Here is a 20,156-nt window from a genome sequence, read left to right as displayed (position 1 = left end):
CGCCTTGGTCCGTCCTTCAAAACGATCGTGACATCATGTGAGGTGCTGAAGGTTAGCTGTAATGGAATGCACTTGCATCTTTAGGTGCAATGCACCACAGTTCAACTAATCATAACCACAATGCAATTCAACTGTATTATTCTACTTGTTGGCCTTTAACAGTGAGAAGACAGAACATGAAGGTTCGCATCAACGCTACAGGCGACACCATCGTGATGAAGTTTGTCCGGCCCAACCCTGACACCAAGCTGGAGGGCTACATCCTGGGCTATGGCAGCAGCATGTTCTCTAAACAGTTCATCCAGCTGCCTGAGAACGGAGAGCCTTACGAGACTGAGATAGGTAAGACCAGTCTATGGTAAGACCACACTCACGCGCACACACTAACCTTTTGACTTTCAGGTATTCATCAGATAGTCATAACAGTGTATATTGTGACTCCAACATACGTCAGTAGAAAACCCAGGGGAGAAACCATTCCTCTGAGAAACCTAGCAACCTGTCTTTGTAGAGCACAGAGATTTTCCAAACAGGGTGAAAAGGACAGGAGTTACACTAAGCACGCCACAGTGTTTACTTTCCTCTTTAAAACCCTTTCCTGCAGCTCAATGGGTTCCATTCATCATCAACCACAGCCTCTCATGAGATACTTTCAACATCCCAGCATCCCAGCCCACTACGGCACCTTAGCAGGGCAGCACAGGGTCAGTGGAAGACAGCTTGTGTAGAACATCTATTGAGCGTGAAACCACATGCTTATGTTAGAATTCGAATGATATGCTGTTACTTATTTTTCTTGATACTCCCACTCACTAAAATCACTTGAGTTAAAGTAAACATTGGAGTGTTTTCATAATTAAATCAAACAAATACGGTTCCTTTATTGCTGTTTTGTGTTGATCTGTTTGGATTTATGACAGGCACGAAATGAGAGCAGGTCAGGAACAGGTTTCCTCTTGTCGTATGAAAAGGTCTCAATGGCCATTGGCTATGAAGTGTAGAGTAGAAAGGAACCAGAGACTAAAGAGAATGGAACAAGTCCCTTGGCTGGCTCCCCAATCAGTGAAAGGAGCGCTGTTTGTTCAATGCGGAACAGCTTTTTAACCACTTTTCCTTGAGCCCTTTCACCTGTGTGAGAGACAACAGAAGTGATCAAACATCATTTCTCACTGGTACAAGCTGTGACCTTCCACGTAGAAAAACAACGACGACAAAGAGCCGAGTTAAATTGGTCTCAGGTGCCCCTCCAGAACACCTGATGGAAGTACCTCATCACGAGAGAGCCCAGAGGGATCCAACGAGAGAGCAGAGGGTAGACAGAACCTTCTCAGCAATAATGACACACGTAGTAGTCCAATAGGATATGGTTGTGTTACTGTGACTCTCTGGGATCTTCTTCTGTGCTGACTCTTAACTTATTTAAAGTGTTTCCCCACACCCAACAGTTATCTTTTTTTTCAACCAAGTGACTATCATTTGTCCAATGCCCCACCCATAACATTGTGCCAGCTACGATCCATGCCAACCTGCTCCTGGCATGCCAGCTCAAGTACTCTGGCTTCTATGTTAATCCATTGAACACCAGGACCTAGTCAGGCCCTTAGTGCTTCACCCTTCACATCCTGTCTATTTTGTTCTGTACAGTTATTCATTAATGAGCTCGCCATTCTCATGCAATAGAAACACAATATTTTTGGATCACTGTTTTTATAGCACATTGAGTCCAAGCGACCAGATGTGTCTGAACAGTGTTCCAGATCCATACCCATATTTCACCCCTCCTAGCTGGCCTCAGACATTGTTTGCATTTGGACAAGTATTATAACAATAGACAACTGTTAGATTGTGGCTGGATAATATAAACCCCTTAGAGAGTTTACTGTATGTATTAAAGTCTCTGCAGGTTGGACAACGTTCCATTGTTCCGAGGAGTTCAAGCAACTCAATTGCATTTCAATTTACCATCCGAACGACATCTGTTGACATCTTTTGTGCTTAAAGTCAAGCTCTTTCATCTGTGTATCTGTTCTGTTTCTGTTTACGCCTGATTTGAATAGTTTCAGCCCATCTCCCTAACACCAGAGACCTGACTAGGTAGTGACTCACCAGGCGTCAGCAGGACTCTTTCTTCCCAAACCCTTCTTTCACTGCCCAGGAAAATATTTCCCCCCTTCTGGTATATTCCTTTTTCCATGACAGAGAAATCAATGTGACAACTTTTTGTTTTTTAACCTTTCAGACGCTGAACCCAAGTATCTTGTTGCTGTCCAGCCAATCCCGAGCAACGACGTAAAGAAACAATGCACAGGTACCTGCGGCAGTCTGTCTACGCATCTAAAAGGTTAAATCAGGTCATGAAACCGTTTGCAAATATTGTGTATGACCCTTGACCTTTGTCCTCACAGGAAAGGTTAACCTGGAGAAGCCACTCCACCTGGTGATTGGCTCCGTCACCCCAACCTCTGTGCTGCTGTCCTGGGGAACCTTCCTGAAGACGCCCTACGAAGCAGGCAACATCATGAACGACTGTTTGGAAGACGGGTGAGTTATACCCTACCGCACCGCCAGCCAGGCATCTGGTTCCAGTTCCATGTTGCATTTTTCAGGCCAAAGCTTCCACAGAAACAGCCTCACTCAGCTCAAAATGGATAACAGGTGAATACAGTTACACACTGTTAAGGCATTCAGACTATCTGGCTTTCACAAAAGATAAGGATCTATTTGAAATCAGGTGCACACACTGAGATCTGAATACCAGGCTGTTATTGTTAGCTATGTATAAAGATGACATACTGTATGAAGGCTTGACTAGATTTAAACTCATACCGTGCATTCAATGTACTGTGCCGTCGAACCTTGGAGGATTTATGATGCATAACAGTTCTGTAGAGTAACGTTGAGGAAGTGTGCCATTTATTTTCTATGGAAAATGAAGCATGGGAATGGACCGAGGTCTTTTCCAACGCAGGTGTGTGCAGGAGTTGACTGAGAATACATGGACTGTACTGCTGGGACACAAACACACTTTTCCATCACTCGATTTATGCTCCACCTTAAATACATTCTAGAATTTCCCCCACTCCGTAAATTGGAGAAGTCGTTGGAAATCTCGACCTAAGTTACAGCTGAGAGTTCCCCCTTCTATCTGGTGGCTTATTAAAAGCTAATATCAGTTCCTTCTGTTTACTGCTTGGCTACTGCCGGCAGCGCTACCCAGAAGTCCCTGAGGGCATGAAAAGGGATCGGTTGACACTGACGAGATGACCGGAGATACCGGAGCCAGAATTAACAATAGCTAATGGAGGAAGCTTGTTTAACGTATTAGTCACTATGGTTCATCAGACCACAGCCGTAGAGCTGGAATAGCCACCCATACTGTATGATGTGGAGCACACCTGCTGTGCTTTGTTGGTCGATGAGAAAAGAAGGCAGAATTTTCCAAAGGTTAGAGTTTGCCATAAAGATGCACAGCTACTGTACAAGAATCAGCATGTTGTTTACTGTGCCTTGTTTGTCCCTGCCATGCAGACACTACACCGTCCGCTACAGGGAGAGGAACAGGAAGTGGATCTACCAGACCTGCCCCACCAGCGACACTGTGATTGACAACCTGAAGTCCAACACCCCATATGAGTTTGGGGTCCGCGCCAACAAAGACGAACGTAGCGGAATCTGGAGCAAGCCTGTCATTCACAAAACCAACATAGGCACAGATTTGGGTAGGTTACTTTCTTTATGTAATAGTTATTAGTTACCTGTCCAAAATTGTAATCAGTAATGTAACTTTTGAATTACCTAAACTCAGTAACGTAATCTGATTACTTTCAGTTACTTTTGGATTACTTTCCCCTTAAGAAGCATTAGAAGAATACTAAAAGGATCCCTCAATCACATTTGTTGTGTCATCAAAGTGGTCTCTGACTTGTGGTCAGACTTGCTCAAGTGGAACAAATGTAAACTTACCAGCTTCTTTTCAATGCTGAATTGAATGTCATTGAGAAAACAGAAAGGTGTCATAATGTATTTATTTTTTGAGCAAACATCCTTTCCGAATTTAAAAGTAATCCAAGAAGTGGTCATCTAGTTTTTAAAACGTATCTGTAATCTGATTACAATATTTAAGCTGGTAATGTAACTGATTACATTGACAGTTTTTTTGGTAATCAGATTACATGTAATCAGTTACTTCCCAACCCTGCATGGGCGGTATGTACATCATACTTAGGAAAATGAAATTCAGAGAGTTCAGCTAGTACCTCCTCATTTGTTTTTGAAGAAGTCTGTAAGAAATCTTTGTGGCTCAAGCATAAAGAATAAAACATCCATATCATGTGAGCCATGTGCTTTATTGTTCCTACTTGCTAGACTTTCAAAAGATGACCTACCGACACTCTTCTTAGAATAGCAGTTGTTTACACCTTCTTCTCCATGTTTTGCAGACAAAAGCGTCCAGAAACCCTACAAGCACCGGACCCCTATTGTGAAGCCAATGGTATGTGTTGTGTTTGTTGGCCATACAGCATAAGAACCTATGACCTACAGGACTCTCAGTCTCTGCATTAAATTGCTTCCACAGGCATACGTATTCTCACACTACAACTTTACCCTACCTCTAATTTTTTCTTCAAGAAAATCCTTTTCTATTTCCTGCTGTCACTGTGAAGGGAGAATATACAAATGGTGAGAGAGGGTGAGAAGCAGAGCATAGCTGAGCTGTATAAGACCAGAGTAGATAAACTGCTGACTGCTTCCCCTGTCTGACCGCAGCACCCGGCCTGAGAGACTCTTTAACGTGGGTTTAAGAGGGTCACCCTCACAGCCCAGCTGTGACAGGCAGAACATCGCAAATCAACACATGACATACTCACGCTGACATAGTCTTTCTGCCTACTCACAATCAATCAATCAATCAATCAAATGTATTTATTTCTAAAGCCCTTTTTACCTCTGCAGGTGTCACAAAGTGCTATACAGAAACCCAGCCTAATCCTCTTTCCAATCTCTTTCATGGCAGCTATTTTGATTTTGTAGCTTATATGCACGTGTGACTGTCATATGGCCCTTGACCGTGTGTGTGTGTGTTAGGCTAAGTCAGGTACCAGTAAGTGAAGTGTAGACAGCAGACCATAAATGTTTTCTGGTGAAATGGCTTTTCCAGGCAGAAGTCAGGATTGATGTATTTGCCATTAAGGGAGGTTGAAGGGCACGTTAGGTACGCTAGAAGTCTCAAGGGAGACTCTCAGGGATGTAGCACTCAAGGGGAGACAGCCCAAAGCACAACGGTATCCTCACCATAAAACGAAAACATGGCTTTAGCACGGGCAGCGTATTAGCGTTGACATATGAACTGTGGCTGTGGATCTGGTGGCAATAAAAACGTCCACCAACTGTAGATTGTTTTTGTTTCTCAGAAACCACCCATGTCCCATGCACCTTTCCCAGCTCGTCCAGGTAAGCCATTTCAGTGTAATCACTTGGAACCAGAACTTTTATATTGCATCCAAATGAAACAACGAGGAATGCTACATGGCCATATGCATGTCCAGGCAACACCGTTACATAAGCTTTATTCCAATGTACAGGAATGTAGAGTATGTCATGATATTGTTCCAGGTGTGTAAGTCCAGACAGCTAAATGCTACTTACCCTTGTTACACCTGTTTTCTGAGGATATAGCTGCATATTACACTGTTTTAATATGGTATAACGCCTATGTAAAGTGTTGGTTTACAGCATCACTACTTTAGACATAGGGAGTATGTTGCAGCTACTTGAAATCCTGCCTATCTCCTCTTGATTCCCTTTTTCCCCCAGCTATTCACAATAAGACTCAGCCTAGACTCTCTCTGAACAAAAACGAAGGTTTCCCAGGAGCTCCCAAGACCTCTTTTGGTGATTACTCTCTCTCTCATTCTAAAGCACTTAACTTTTCACATAGTTTTTTTTTTTATTGTTGCCAAAAACACTACAATTTTCACTGTCTTTAAAGACCTTCTGTTGTCAAACACATTTCCTGCCCAACACCTTTGCTACATTTGCACTTCGTTCTTATTCACACTTTATGAAACGTGATATTATTTTCTACAGCACCACCAGAGAGCCACCTGGAAGCTAGACCTGACCCCCGCTCCAATGAGCCTCAATGGCCACAGTTCCCACTGGGTAAACAGAGACTGACATTTTGAATCATATCAAGCTTTATTCGCAGTCAGTCATCGCTTAGCTATGTCCACTACGCTGCTGCGAGGGGAGGGGTGGGCTGGGGTGGGGGGTGAGAACCGCAGCTGTTTGTTGTGATTGGCTGCATGCTGGCATGCCTTGAGTCCACTGAGAGGTAGAAAGTCCCTGAATCATGGAGATGGTAGTGACACAGGATGGTGCCGCCACAGAGTTAGAAGTATGCGCGTAAGTTTCTGCCAGAGCAAATGCGAATGGCACGCATGACGGTGATTTTGTTTTGCTTAGACCTCAGGCGCTGTGAGAGGATTGGCTGCTTGTTTTTCTCAGTTTCCCTCCATACTGTATCAGTCCAACTCTGCACTTTACCTTTACCTCTCTCTCTCTTCCACTCTTTTTTTCTTTCACCCATAGCTCATCCATTGATCTATTCATCAATCCATTTTCTATTTTTCTGCTGTTTGTTCTTCCCATGTCTATCCCCACAACCTCTGTGACTCTCTCTCTCTACAGCAGTGTCCATCAAAATCCATTATTTCATATGTTTGTGTCCACAAACCATGACGTCTTTCTTGACATCAGTCATCTCAATCATCTCTCTCCATGTTTCATCCCTGTCATCTCATTGGTTTACAGAGCTGTTGCACTTAAAGCCAGTGGCAATACTGGGTTTAAACAGTCTGCATGACAACACTGCATGCAAAAAACGTGCTTGAATTTTCCATTAGGGAAAGGCAGCACAAAGTTGCTCTGTAACCCTTCTGTCCCTCTAAATACTCCTTCCAATTATATTTTCAAGACTTTCTGTGTGTATGTCAATGAGGTACAACTACATTATGTGACAAAGTTAAATCAACCTGAATCCACTATTTTAAAAAGATAAATAACTACAATCGTATACAGTCAATGAAAGGCATTCAGAGACATTCATCTCAGAGCCAAAGAGATGGATTTGAATGCCTGTCTATGAACTGTTGACATTGACCTCAACAATTGGGCATCAAAATGTTCCATAAGGTACATCCTTATGTGACTCCATAGTTTCCAGTGCCCATAATCAAAGTATACCTCCCTCTTATCTCTCACCCAGACAGAGGAAACAATATTAGAAATGCTTCCTCTCATCTCGTGGACCTCCCTCCTGTCCCCCCCCAACTCCTGCCCACCAAAACCCCCAGTACCTCCTCTGCCACCCCTGTCCTTAACAACCCCTCTCCACACGGTGAAAAGCAACAGGGAAAGACCCAACCCAGGGGACCTACTAGCGCCACAGAGAAGCCACATAACCCTTCCTATGGTAATTTCCACCTTTCAACTCTCTTTTACCTTCCCCTTCTTTTGCAGTCTGTAATGTCATGTTAAGGGCATCAGAGTATACTCTGGTATCCCTCAAATATAAGTTATCTAAAGCCTAACTCTCTTTGAAGCAAACGCCTAGATGTTTACTGAAACCAAAAGACGTATTGGTATCTAAAGCTGTTAGGGACATTTTCACTTTTTATGAAGTGAGGCAGGAATCCTTTGCTTTCCTTTACCTCAATGGGTAGTCTTTGAGAGTGCTGCCCGAGTAACAGATAGAGCTTCCTTGCCTATCTTGAATTTCTCTACAAACCACTGTAACCCAACCCTCCAGAAACAGATAAAACCATTTTTTCCCCACACAGCTCTCAGCGAATCACAGAAAGGAGCATCACTGCTAACACCCGCCCTGGGCAGTGAGAAAGCCAATAATAACAACTTGGGTAACGATGGCCTCATTGTATGAATGCCCTCACTGTGTTTTGCCTCAGCTGGTCTATGTACACTCCGCTGTCTGTCTGCTGTCCACTGTGTCACCATCATCTCAGACCACAGCTTCTGTGTTGTTGTCCAGCTTTAATGCACACTCATTGGTCTACAGCTTCAGTGTTGTTGTCCAGCTTTAATGCACACTCATTGGTCCACAGGTCATGATCAGGAGTTGGACTAAATGCCCGTTATTGCACCATCCACCACATTATCAACCACATTACCTGCATTATCCATATCTGCATGGAATACACAATCTGACAGTCATGGTTACGCTGCACTGCACGGCCCCAGCACCATCTATGACTCTATTCCTCAAGATTGTGGAAGCTTTAGGATGAAAAATGCTTGAAGAATCCTATAGTAAATATTGTTTACGTCACGAAATGAATTAAAAGTACACACAAAAAACATGCAACACTTACAACAACAGGGCTAACATGAGTTAAGAGCTCATGTTAGGGAACTACAGTAGATGCCTTCAATCAAACTATACTATTGAATGCTGCAGATCATTGATTGAATCATCCTCACTAACCCCACTATTCCACTCCTTAGGGCCGTGTCTCCCAGCACACCTGAATGGCACAACAGCATTGTCTTTAACATTGAGACTACACATTGTAACAGGTCCTACAATTGTTTTTGTGGTTTTCTAGGTCAAGGCAGCCAGAGAAATTTGAAACCCCTTGGCCCGGCCATCACACTGATAGCCAGGACCATGAAGTCTCCTGCTGCCACAAACCCTCTCTTTCCCTTCACTGATGGCTCAAGACAAGATACCCCCTCTTCTTCCTCATCCCCATCCTCATCCTCCTCCTCATCCCTTCCTCACAGGGCTAATAACTCATCACAGACCTCCGGGACACCAGGGGGTAATGGAATCTCTCTCCCTCCCTTTTCCTTCATTCCTTCCTCTCCTCCTCCTCCTCTTCTTCCTCCTCCTACTCTTCCTGCTCCTCCTACTCTTCCTCCTACTATGTAATCTCCTTTTGGTTTTCTTGAAATCTCCTCTACCCCCACAAACCCTGTGTAACCAGTGTGCGTGCAGGACTTCCTCCAAACCAACCACAAATATTGTCATATCTGGGTAGAGATTGAGATTAGGCAAAGATTGCAGAGTTGGTTTGGCATCAAGTGCCTAATTTCAGCCTGCACATCATGTGGAGAGCGTGATCGGTCATGCTTCGACGTAGCTTGTCATCTTCGCGGTCAAGATTTGTCATGGCTGTCCAATCTATCCATCTCTCGACTCTCGCACCATCTGAAGAAATCACTGCTACTTTTAGAAAGATCTGTCAGATACGGTCAGCATGTCGTAGATTCTGGTTGCAGCACGGGTCAGCGTTGTTAAGACAGTGCATTCCACTGTCTTTGGGGAAACACGTTGTTCACTTGAGGCTGAAGTGCTAACAGGACTCTCTGCTGGTCCATCACATACTGTATAACCCGCTACCTTTCCATACAAAATCACATCTGTTTTTTCTTCTTGTCAGGGGTGCGTACTGGCGGCAGAGAAGTCAGACGCAGGAGAACAAAACTGTTTCCAACGGCTCAGTTTAATCATCAAACCCACCGGATACAGAACAATGAAATAAATGGGTACATAACCCGACGCACACCAGAACATAACGTGCACAAGCACTGACAACAAACAATTACGGACAAGGACATGGGGGGGAACAGAGGGTTAAATACACAACATGTAATTGATGTAATTGGAACCAGGTGTGATGGAAGACAAGACAAAACCAATGAAAAGTGGATCGGCGATGGCTAGAAGGTCGGTGATGCCGAACGCCGCCCGAACAAGGAGAGGGACCGACTTCAGCGGAAGTCGTGATAGTACCCGACACCGGCCTTGGGGGTGACCCGGAGGGTGAGGCGCAGGGCGATCCGGACGAAGACGGTGGAACTCCTGCAGCATAGAAGGGTCCAACACATCCTCGACCGGAACCCAGCACCTCTCCTCCAGACCGTATCCCTCCCACTCCATGAGATACTGAAAGCCCCTCGCCCGACGCCTCGAATCCAGTATGGAGCGAACGGAGTACGCTGGAGCCCCCCCGATGTCCAGAGGGGGTGGAGGAAACTCCCGCACCTCAGACTCCTGGAGCGGGCCAGTCACCACCGGCCTGAGGAGAGACACATGGAATGAGGGGTTAATACTGTAATCGGGTGGAAGTTGTAACCTATAACAAGCCTCATTCACTCTCCTCAGGACTTTAAATGGCCCCACAAACCGTGGGCCCAGCTTCCGGCAGGGCAGGCGGAGGGGCAGGTTTCGGGTTGAGAGCCAGTCTCACTGCGGTGGCGATATGCGTTCTTCTTTTGGCGCGTCACGGCCTGCTGAAGGGAGACACGGATGGCTTCCCATGTCTTCTCCGTGCGCCTGAACCAGTCGTCCACCGCAGGAACCTCGGTCTGACCCTGATGCCAAGGTGCCAGAACCGGCTGGTACCCCAGTACGCACTGGAAGGGAGAGAGGTTAGTGGAGGAGTGGCGGAATGGCGGAGTGAGTTCTGTGCCATCTCGGCCCAGGGCACGTACGCCGCCCACTCGCCCCGGCCGGTTCTGGCAATAGGACCGCAGAAACCTACCCACATCCGGGTTCACTCTCTCCACCTGCCCATTACTCTCGGGGTGAAAACCTGAAGTAAGGCTGATCGAGACCCCCAGGCGCTCCATGAATGCCTTCCAGACCCTAGACGTAAACTGGGGACCCAGATCAGACACTATATCCTCAGGCACCCCGTAATGCCGGAAGACATGTGTAAACAGGGCTTCCGCAGTCTGTAGGGCCGTAGGGAGACCGGGCAGAGGAAGGAGACAACAGGACTTAGCGAAACGATCCACAACGACCAGAATCGCGGTGTTACCCTGTGAGAGTGGAAGATCAGTTAGAAAATCCACCGACAGGTGCGACCAAGGCCGCTGTGGAACGGGTAAGGGGTGTAACTTACCTCTGGGCAGGTGCCTAGGAGCCTTACACTGGGCGCACACCGAGCAGGAGGAAACATAAACCCTCACGTCCTTAGTCAAGGTAGGCCACCAGTACCTCCCGCTCAAACAGCGCACTGTCCGACCAATCCCAGGATGACCAGAGGAGGGTGACACGTGGGCCCAATAGATCAACCTGTCACAAACAGCAGACGGGACGTACAGACGGCCAGCGGGACACTGGATGGGAGCGGGCTCTGAACGTAACGCCTGCTCAATGTCCGTGCCCAGCTCCCACACTACCGGCGCCACCAGGCAAGAGGCGGGGAGTATGGGAGTGGGATCCATGGGCCGCTCCTCTGTGTGATACAGCCGGGACAATGCATCTGCCTTCACGTTCTTGGAGCCTGGTCTGTAGGACAGGGTAAACACAAAATGGGTGAAAACATGGCCCACCTTGCTTGGTGAGGGTTCAGTCCCCTCGCTGCCCGGATGTACTCCAGATTGCGGTGGTCAGTCCAGATGAGAAAAGGGTGTCTAGCCCCCTCAAGCCAGTGTCTCCACGTCTTCAAGGCCTTGACGACAGCCAACAGCTCCCGGTCCCCCACGTCATAGTTTCGCTCCGCCGGGCTGAGCTTCTTCGAGAAGAAGGCACAGGGGCGGAGTTTCGGTGGCGTACCCGAGCGCTGAGAGAGCACCGCTCCTATCCCAGCCTCGGACGCGTCCACCTCCACTATGAGCGCCAAAGAGGGATCCGAATGGGCCAGCACGGGAGCCGAGGTAAACAGAGCCCTCAGGTGACTAAAAGCCCTGTCCGCCTCAACCGACCACTGCAAACGCACCGGGCCCCCCTTCAGCAGTGAGGCAATGGGAGCCGCTACCTGACCAAAACCTTGGATAAACCTCCGGTAGTAGTTGGCAAACCCTAAGAACCGCTGCACCTCCTTTACCGTGGTGGGAGTCGGCCAATTACGCACAGCAGAAATGCGGTCACTATCCATCTACACCCCTGCGGTGGAAATGCGATATCCTAGGAAGGACACGGATTGCTGGAAAAACAAGCATTTCTCAGCCTTGACGTACAGGTCATGCTCCAACAGGCGACCAAGCACCCTGCGCACCAGGGACACATGCTCGGCGCGTGTAGCGGAGTATATTAGATGTCATCAATATACACCACTACACCCTGCCCATGCAGGTCCCAGACCCCGATGGGAACCCGTACGGCATGACGAGATACTCATAGTGCCCTGGGGTGGTACTGAAAGCTGTCTTCCACTCGTCTCCCTCTCGTATACGCACCAGGTTGTAAACGCTCCTGAGATCTAGTTTGGTGAAGAAGCGCGCCCCGTGAATTGACTCAATCGCTGTGGCTATGAGTGGTTGCGGGTAGCTATACCTCACAGTGATCTGATTCAGACCCCGATAGTCAATACACGGGCGTGGACCTCCCTCCTTCTTCTTCACAAAAAAGAAACTCGAGGAGGCGGGTGAAGTGGAGGGCCGAATGTACCCCTGACACAGGGATTCGGAGACATATGTTTCCATCGCCTCCGTCTCCACCTGTGAGAAGGGATACACGTGACTCTTGGGAACTGCAGTGTCTACCAGGAGATTTATTGCACAATTGCCGCGTCGATGGGGTGGTAATTGAGTCGCCTTTTCAAAGAAGGTGAGAGCCAAATCGGCATATTCAGGGGGAATGCGCACGGTGGAGACCTGGTCTGGACTCTCCACCATAGTAGCACCAACAGACACCCCTAAACACCACCCCGAGCACTCCCGCGACCACGAGAGCCCTCTGTGGCCAAGAAACAGTGGGGCCATGACAAACTAACCAGGGTAGGCCTAGCACCACGGGAAACACAGGAGAGTCAATAAGGTAGAGACTAATTCTCTCCTTGTGCCCCCCCCCCCTGCGTCACCATGCCCAGAGGAGTGGTGGCCTCCCTGATCAAACCTGACCCTGATGGTCGACTATCTAAGGCGTGAACGGGGAAGGGCTCAGCCACAGGAACAATGGGGATCCCTAAACTATTGGCGAACGCTCTATCTATAAAGTTCCCAGCTGCGCCTGAATCGACGAGCGCCTTATGCTGGGAATGCGGGGAAAACTCAGAAAAGGTAACATAGACAAATATATGAGCAACAGAGGACTCTGGGTGAGAATGGTGCCGGCTTACCTGGGGTGACGCCAGAGCGCCCTGCCTGTTACCTCGATCCCCAGAGGAACCAACCCGGCACCGACCGGCACTGTGACCTCTGCGGCCACAGATGGTGCACGAGCTGGAACCCCCTCCGGTCTCTCTGCGCACCGCCCCTCCCAGCTCCATAGGTATCGGAGAGGGGGTGCGGGGGGATGGAACCACCAGACCCCGATCTGAATGTCCGCGGGTAGCCAGCAGGTTGTCCAGCCGGATGGACAGGTCCACCAGCTGGTCAAATGTAAAGGTGGTGTCTCTGCAGGCCAACTCCCGACGGATGTCCTCGCGCAGACTGCAGCGGTAATGGTCAATCAGGGCCCTGTAGTTCCATCCCGCGCCGGCAGCCAGGGTTCTAAACTCCAGGGTGAACTCCTGGGTGCTCCTCGTCTCCTGCCTCAGATGGAAGAGGCGCTCCAACGCCGCATCTCCCTCTCTCCATACGGCATTGGCCAACTCCAGGGCTTTCCCGGTGAGGCATGAGACGATGGGCGAACACCCTCTCACGACCCGATGGAGCCGAGTGGATGGTGGCCAGATATAGGTCCAGTTGGAGAAGGAACCCCTGGCAGCCTTCCCATCATATTTTTGGGGTAGGGAGAGACGAATCCCACTGGAATCAGAATGAAGAGGGGCGCTCAGTGGAGACCCCGGTTGTGCTGGTGGAGGCGCTGGAAGAACTCCCTGTCTCTCCCAGCGGTCCATTGTCTGGACAACGCGGTCCATGGCGGTGCCAAGATGTTGGAGCATTGCTGCGTGCTCCCGGTCGCGCTCCTCCACCCCTAATACTGGGGTACCTGCTCCTGCTGACTCCATCGTAGTGGTCTGTAATTCTGTCAGGGGTGCGTACTGGCGGCAGAGAAGTCAGACGCAGGAGAGCAAAACTGTGTTTCCAACGGCTCAGTTTAATCATCAAAACCCACCGGATACAGAACAATGAAATAAATGTGTACAGAACATAACGTGCACAAGCACTGACAACAAACAATTACGGACAAGGACATGGGGGGAACAGAGGGTTAAATACACAACATGTAATTGATGGAATTGGAACCAGGTGTGATGGAAGACAAGACAAAACCAATGGAAAATGAAAAGTGGATCGGCGATGTCGAGAAGGTCGGTGAGGTCGAATGCCGAACGTCACCCGAACAAGGAGAGGGACCGACTTCAGGGGAAGTCGATATTTATTTTCCTCCTCACAAGGCCAGTTGGGAGATTCATCTCAAATCTGTTTTTTTCCTGAAGAATTAAGTCTGAGCTAACAATACTAGCCGATCCAGTGTTGTTGTGCAGCTTTAATGCAGACTCATTGGTCCACAGCTTCAATGTTGTCCAGCTTTAATGCACACTCATTGGTCCACAGCTTCAGTTTTGTTGTCCAGCTTTAATGCACACTCATTGGTCCACAGCTTCAGTGTTGTTGTCCAGTTATAATGCACACTCATTGGTCTACAGCTTCAGTGTTGTTGTCCAGCTTTAATGCACACTCATTGGTCCACAGGTCATGATCAGGAGTCGGACTAAATGCCCGTTATTGCACCATCCACCACATTATCAACCACATTACCTGCATTATCCATATCTGCATGGAATACACAATCTGACAGTCATGGTTACGCTGCACTGCTGAGCCCCAGCAACATCTATGACTCTATTCCTCAAGATTGTGGAAGCTTTAGGATGAAAAATGCTTGAAGAATCCTATAGTAAATATTGTTTACGTCACGAAATGAATTAAAAGTACACACAAAAAAACATGCAACACTTATAACAACAGGGCTAACATGAGTTAAGAGCTCATGTTAGGGAACTACAGCAGATGCCTTCAATCAAACTATACTATTGAATGCTGCAGATCATTTGAGAGGTCATTGATTGAATCATCCTCACTAACCCCACTATTCCACTCCTTAGGGCCGTGTCTCCCAGCACACCTGAATGGCACAACAGCATTGTCTTTAACATTGAGACTACACATTGTAACAGGTTCTACACTTGTTTTTGTGGTTTTCTAGGTCAAGGCAGCCAGAGAAATTTGAAACCCCATGGCCCGGCCATCACACTGATAGGCAGGACCATGAAGTCTCCTGCTGCCAGAAACCCTCTCTTTCCCTTCACTGATGGCTCAAGACAAGATACCCCATCCTCCTCCTCTTCCTCATCCCTTCTTCGTAGGGCTAATAACTCATCGCAGACCTCCAGGACACAAGGGGGTAATGGAATCTCTCTCTCCCCCTTTTCTCTTTCTCTTCCTCCTACTATGTCATATCCTTGTGGTTTTCTGGAAATCCCCTCTACCCCCACAAACCCTGTGTAACCAGTGTGCAGGACTTCCTCCAAACCAACCACAAATGTTGTCATATCTGGGCAGAGATTGAGATCAGGCAAAGATTGCAGAGTTGGTTTGGCATCAAGTGCCTAATTTCACTCTGCACAACATGGGAGAGCGTGATCGCGGTCAAGATTTGTCATGGCTGTCCAATCTATCCATCTCTTGACTCTCGCACCATCTGAAGAAATCACAGCTACTTTTAGAAAGATCTGTCAGATACGGTCAGCATGTCGTAGATTCTAGTTGCAGCACAGGTCAGCCATGTTAAGACAGAGCTTTCCACTGTCTTTGGGGAAACATGTTGTTCACTTAAGACTGATGCACTGACAGGACTCTCCGCTGGTCCATCACCTCCTTACAAGGCCTGTTGGGAGATTCATCTTTAATCTGTTTTTTTCCTGAAGAATTAAGTCTGAGCTAACAATACTAGCTGCTTTTTCCATAACAGTCACTCTTCTTCTCCACAGCCAATGGTAAGCATCACAAAGGAACCGGCCTTCCCAAACCAGTCATTTGGAACAGACTGAGAATGGGTAAAAAGAGCTGATATTTCTCCTCTGTGTCTCTCATCCATTAACCCATACAGTTTGTTGGCGTTGTGGCGGCGTCATCAACCAATGTCGGTGTCCTTCACCCATTCATTTTGTTTGTCAATAATGTGTCTGTCTCTCCATCCATCCGTCTGTTCATCAGCCCGTCAGTCTGTCTATCCATGCGTTGCCATCTGTCCAAGGGTCTTTGTGTTCTTGGTTTTAATGCAAGCTTCTGCAGATTCAAAGCTGTCGCAGGCTTCAAAAGCTTATGACAACGAGTAATCAAAGGGGTATTAAGTAATCACTGCTCTTTTTAGGGAGGTAAGCCTGTGTTAGTACCCATTTGTGGTGGTGGGGAAACTCAGTTCATGTTTTCCAAGCAGAAACTGATGCAGTTTCAGAGGCCTTCAAAGATCAGGCTCTTTGTATGCCGAGCTACATAACCAATGCTGTTTCTCTGTCACAAACTGGCAAACTGGAAGTCAAATCAATGTTGAGCTGCAGAAATGTCTCTCTTTAGGAGTTCCAAGGTTTTTTCCACTGCTTATGGTTGGGGTTCACCCTGTGCATGATTGTATGCATGTCACTCCTGTACTGTCCTCATTGAGCATGAGATGTGGTTGGGTTGTCTATCATCATCATTCACTGTATGTTTGTGCTCTGTTTCATGTTATGGTCAATTGGTTGCGTCTTTACTGATAATGCAAAACAGTGGAATACTCAAGGAGGATTCTTTGAAAGATCTTAATTGATATGTTCAGCTATCATCGATGTCTTCAAGTGTCTGGACACACCACATTTCCCTCAAAGACACAATAGGTTTGGGAATAGGTTTTAATCTTAGTACTTTTCCTGCAGCAAACACAAACAACTCGCTGTTGGAGGACATAAACCCTGATGTTTTGGGCCGTTCAGGCTTCTCTTCCATTGAGGACCAGTTCTATGGTAAAATGGCATGAATCCAGTCTTATCTGCACCCAGCGCAAAGCTAGCCCTGCCCACGCTGACACACGCTAGCTTCCATCGCCATCATTTCCGCCCAGACTGCATGAGTCGGCCATGTTGGATGTAAAATACGTCTTGTTTTGATCAAAACACTGGTCGACCATCACTAAGAATTCGACCAAAGGCTTCAGTTCAGCCGAGTCTTTGGAAAATACTTCCCTTTTTTGGAAAGTATGACGTCTGAGGGTCATTAGCTTATTTTTAAGAACCTTATTGTTGGCGTGTTTCTCACCAAGCTTTGCACTTTCTCTTACCACATGTTAAGAAATAAAGTGTTCTATAATAGCCCTGCCGCCATGTAATGAACTTGACGTTTTGTTTGGATGGCGGCTCAAATGTTATTTTAATCTATTTTCCTGGGTAGGTTCCACATGCTTCTGGCTTGATTGCAAGTATTGACTTAAGAAGAACAATAATCTTCACAGGCTAGTGCATCACTGTGGAGGTGCCAGTGTTTAGAGTACCCATCATGCAATCAGGAGAGCATGGCATCAGCTTTTCATCAGCTACAGGAATTCAATATTTTCTTTTGGTTACAGATTTGTGTTTGTATGAACTAGACTTAGTGGACTAATATTTTTGCATGAGTAGACAGGTCACAGTGCAAAGGCAGAAAGTCAGCAGTCAATATTGATTGTGTTTGGTGGCTTGTCACTTGATCATGCAGTCACCTATGATCAAGCTTCACTGCATGTTCTGTACCCTGTGAAACAATTGTAATCTTGATCTATGCTGGTTCCATGTGGCTAGAAAAATGCAATGTTTTAAGATTACGTAGCACACTGTCATTGCAGAGAAATATGTATTCTTACTCCGATTTCAGTAGACTCCCAGTTTTATAAATGTACAACATATGCTATCCTGAATGACAGCATGAAAAAAGTTCGGGAAAGCTTTTATTTTTAAGTAGAACCATGTTTTCTAGAAACTGTAGAGTTGGATAAAGCAGTGCTAACTGCAAACTGGCAGTATTTCAAACATGGATATTTACATGTAATTGATGGAAAGTAATGGACCCATATTGTTTTATATTACCAGCTAAAATGTTTCAGAGCTACACCAGCTTTTATGTACTGGGGCTTTGCATTTAGCATATTTTCTTATGGATTAGGAACAATTCCTTGATTGTGAAGAATTTGGCCTCAATGCAACAGAGCGCTAATTGGCAACAGGTTAAGCATTTCGTTCTGGGTAACTTTCAGAACATGTGTAAAACCTCAAGGAATTACAAAGGATTGTTCATGTTTTAAGGTTCATTGGGCGTAGGGTATGGAGTTTTACCATCTGTTTATTTATACAGTCCATATAGAGTTCCTCCCAGGCATAAAGATGCCAAAATAATTTTCCACAGCTCATGGTCATAAGTATGATGTGCTATCTAGAACCTAAAAGGGTTCTTCTGCTGTCCTCATAGGAGAACCCTTTTTGGTTCCAGGTGTAACCCTATTGGGTTCCATGTAGAACCCTTTACACAAAGGGTTCTACATGAAACTCAAAAGGGTTCTACATGGAACTCAAAAGAGTTCTACCTGGAAGCAAAAAGGGTTCTCCTATGGGGACAGCAGAAGAACCCTTTTTGGAACGCTTTTCTCTAACAGTGTATGACAGATGTCAGATACGTGATGAAATCCTGCTGTAGGATTTTCTCTAGATATTGCCGATTGTGTCAACAATGGTCAAGGTATTTGGGTTATTCTACAAGTAGTGGTGAAAGAGTGTTCCACTGTTTTTCATTTAAGATGACTTCTTCAAGGCAAATAACACCATCAGAGAGACAAAGGAATGGTTCTCGCAGAAATTGTAATGTTTAGTGATTATGTGATTGACTGTTTCCTTTGATTTCTATTTTTCAGGATCTCGTCCGTCCATTCCTGTCAACAAAAAGACCAACCTGGTTGGCAAACCTGGTGATATGAGTAAGGTTTAGTTGGTTGTAATAATAACAACACATAATTGAACATTGAGCAGTTTTCTATACATCTTCCACTGCCTGAAATGGGGTGAAAGAGTATTTTGTCATCATGAAGTTTGTCATTTGGCTGAGCTTATGTTTACAACCTCGAAAGGCACTTTTCCTCTAAGCAAATATAGAAATATTGAAAGCCAAGAAAAACGACAAACTTTTTTTTTTGTAAACAATGTGCTTTGCCAAACTCTGTTCTCTACAGACAAGCTGAATGTCTTGAAGCAAACGGACAAGGCCTCCATTTTGAAGAAGTTTCCATCAGTGACGGCTAAACCTGCCAAGCAAGACCGCAGACACACAACAACGACTGCACCATCAGTCAACGGTATAACTGATCACAATTCAGACCTAAATTATGTCCTGAGAAGACCTACATTACTGGTGTCCCATGTAAGGACAATCCTTAAATGTGTTTTGTGGAGCTCTAAAGCATATCCTTGTCCTTTCTCATCCTCTCACAGACATCTGGTTTGAATCCTGGGAGAACTCCTCATTATTCAGCTCCCTACCAGCCTCTGACGTGGACGCATTGGGAAAGAAACGTTTTGTTGGTAAGTAAAAAACCCTTCTTGTAACTATCATGTACTTCTATTGTCCCTGGCAGAAAATACTAAGTTACTAAATGGTCGTTTTGAACCAGTAGCGCAGGGATCCTTTAAATGTGATCTCTCTTCTCTAAGCACCCCATGTAGTTTACAAGACGGACAAGAAACCAGACGAGCCTTGTTCCATCACCACCTCTCTCAGCTACTTCCCAGAGGAGGAGGGCGGGGAGACAAACGTGACAGCCCCGCCCAAGTCTCCGCCCTCCAACCTCACCGTGGTAACAGTGGAGGGATGCCCCTCCTTCATCATTCTAGACTGGGAAAAGACCGACAACGACACCACAGGTGGGGAGAGTGGGACACTGTTTTTTGGTCCATTAAAATAACATCAAATTGATCAGAAATACAGTGCAGACATAGTTCATGTTGTAAATGACTATTGTAGCTGGAAATGGCCGATTTTTTTATGGAATATCTACATAGGCGTACAGAGGCCCATTATCAGCAACCATCAGTCCTGTGTTCCAATGGCTCGTTGTGTTAGCTAATCCAAGTTTATCATTTTAAAAGGCTAATTGATCATTAGAAAACCCTTTTGCAATTATGTTAGCACAGCTGAAAACTGTTGTCCTGATAAATAAAGCAAGAGCAAGAGGACAAGTACAT

General features: G+C 46.4%; 1 protein-coding gene across 6 annotated transcripts in view; it reads left to right on the top strand.

The window, feature by feature from the left end:
• Window positions 1-20,156, top strand: part of LOC106575651 (target of Nesh-SH3) — a 42,799-nt gene that overhangs the window by 17,119 nt on the left and 5,524 nt on the right. The window contains exons 2-19 of one of the 6 annotated variants that reach the window (XM_045699181.2): window positions 163-342; window positions 2,240-2,308; window positions 2,406-2,541; window positions 3,529-3,719; window positions 4,440-4,492; window positions 5,412-5,451; window positions 5,815-5,892; window positions 6,088-6,162; window positions 7,268-7,474; window positions 7,842-7,919; window positions 8,625-8,840; window positions 15,125-15,322; window positions 15,909-15,974; window positions 16,833-16,919; window positions 18,833-18,895; window positions 19,148-19,270; window positions 19,407-19,496; window positions 19,626-19,835. In XM_045699181.2, coding sequence (XP_045555137.1) covers window positions 163-342; window positions 2,240-2,308; window positions 2,406-2,541; window positions 3,529-3,719; window positions 4,440-4,492; window positions 5,412-5,451; window positions 5,815-5,892; window positions 6,088-6,162; window positions 7,268-7,474; window positions 7,842-7,919; window positions 8,625-8,840; window positions 15,125-15,322; window positions 15,909-15,974; window positions 16,833-16,919; window positions 18,833-18,895; window positions 19,148-19,270; window positions 19,407-19,496; window positions 19,626-19,835 — 2,160 coding nt within the window. The remainder of the gene's footprint in view (window positions 1-162; window positions 343-2,239; window positions 2,309-2,405; window positions 2,542-3,528; window positions 3,720-4,439; window positions 4,493-5,411; window positions 5,452-5,814; window positions 5,893-6,087; window positions 6,163-7,267; window positions 7,475-7,841; window positions 7,920-8,624; window positions 8,841-15,124; window positions 15,323-15,908; window positions 15,975-16,832; window positions 16,920-18,832; window positions 18,896-19,147; window positions 19,271-19,406; window positions 19,497-19,625; window positions 19,836-20,156) is intronic. The other 5 variants (XM_045699184.2, XM_045699185.2, XM_045699200.2 and 2 more) reach the window with 5 other exon arrangements.

This window comes from Salmo salar, chromosome 17 (assembly GCF_965601325.2).
Source record: "Salmo salar chromosome 17, fSalSal1, whole genome shotgun sequence".
Classification (NCBI taxonomy): domain Eukaryota; kingdom Metazoa; phylum Chordata; class Actinopteri; order Salmoniformes; family Salmonidae; genus Salmo; species Salmo salar.
This window is presented reverse-complemented; position numbering and strand designations above follow the sequence as displayed.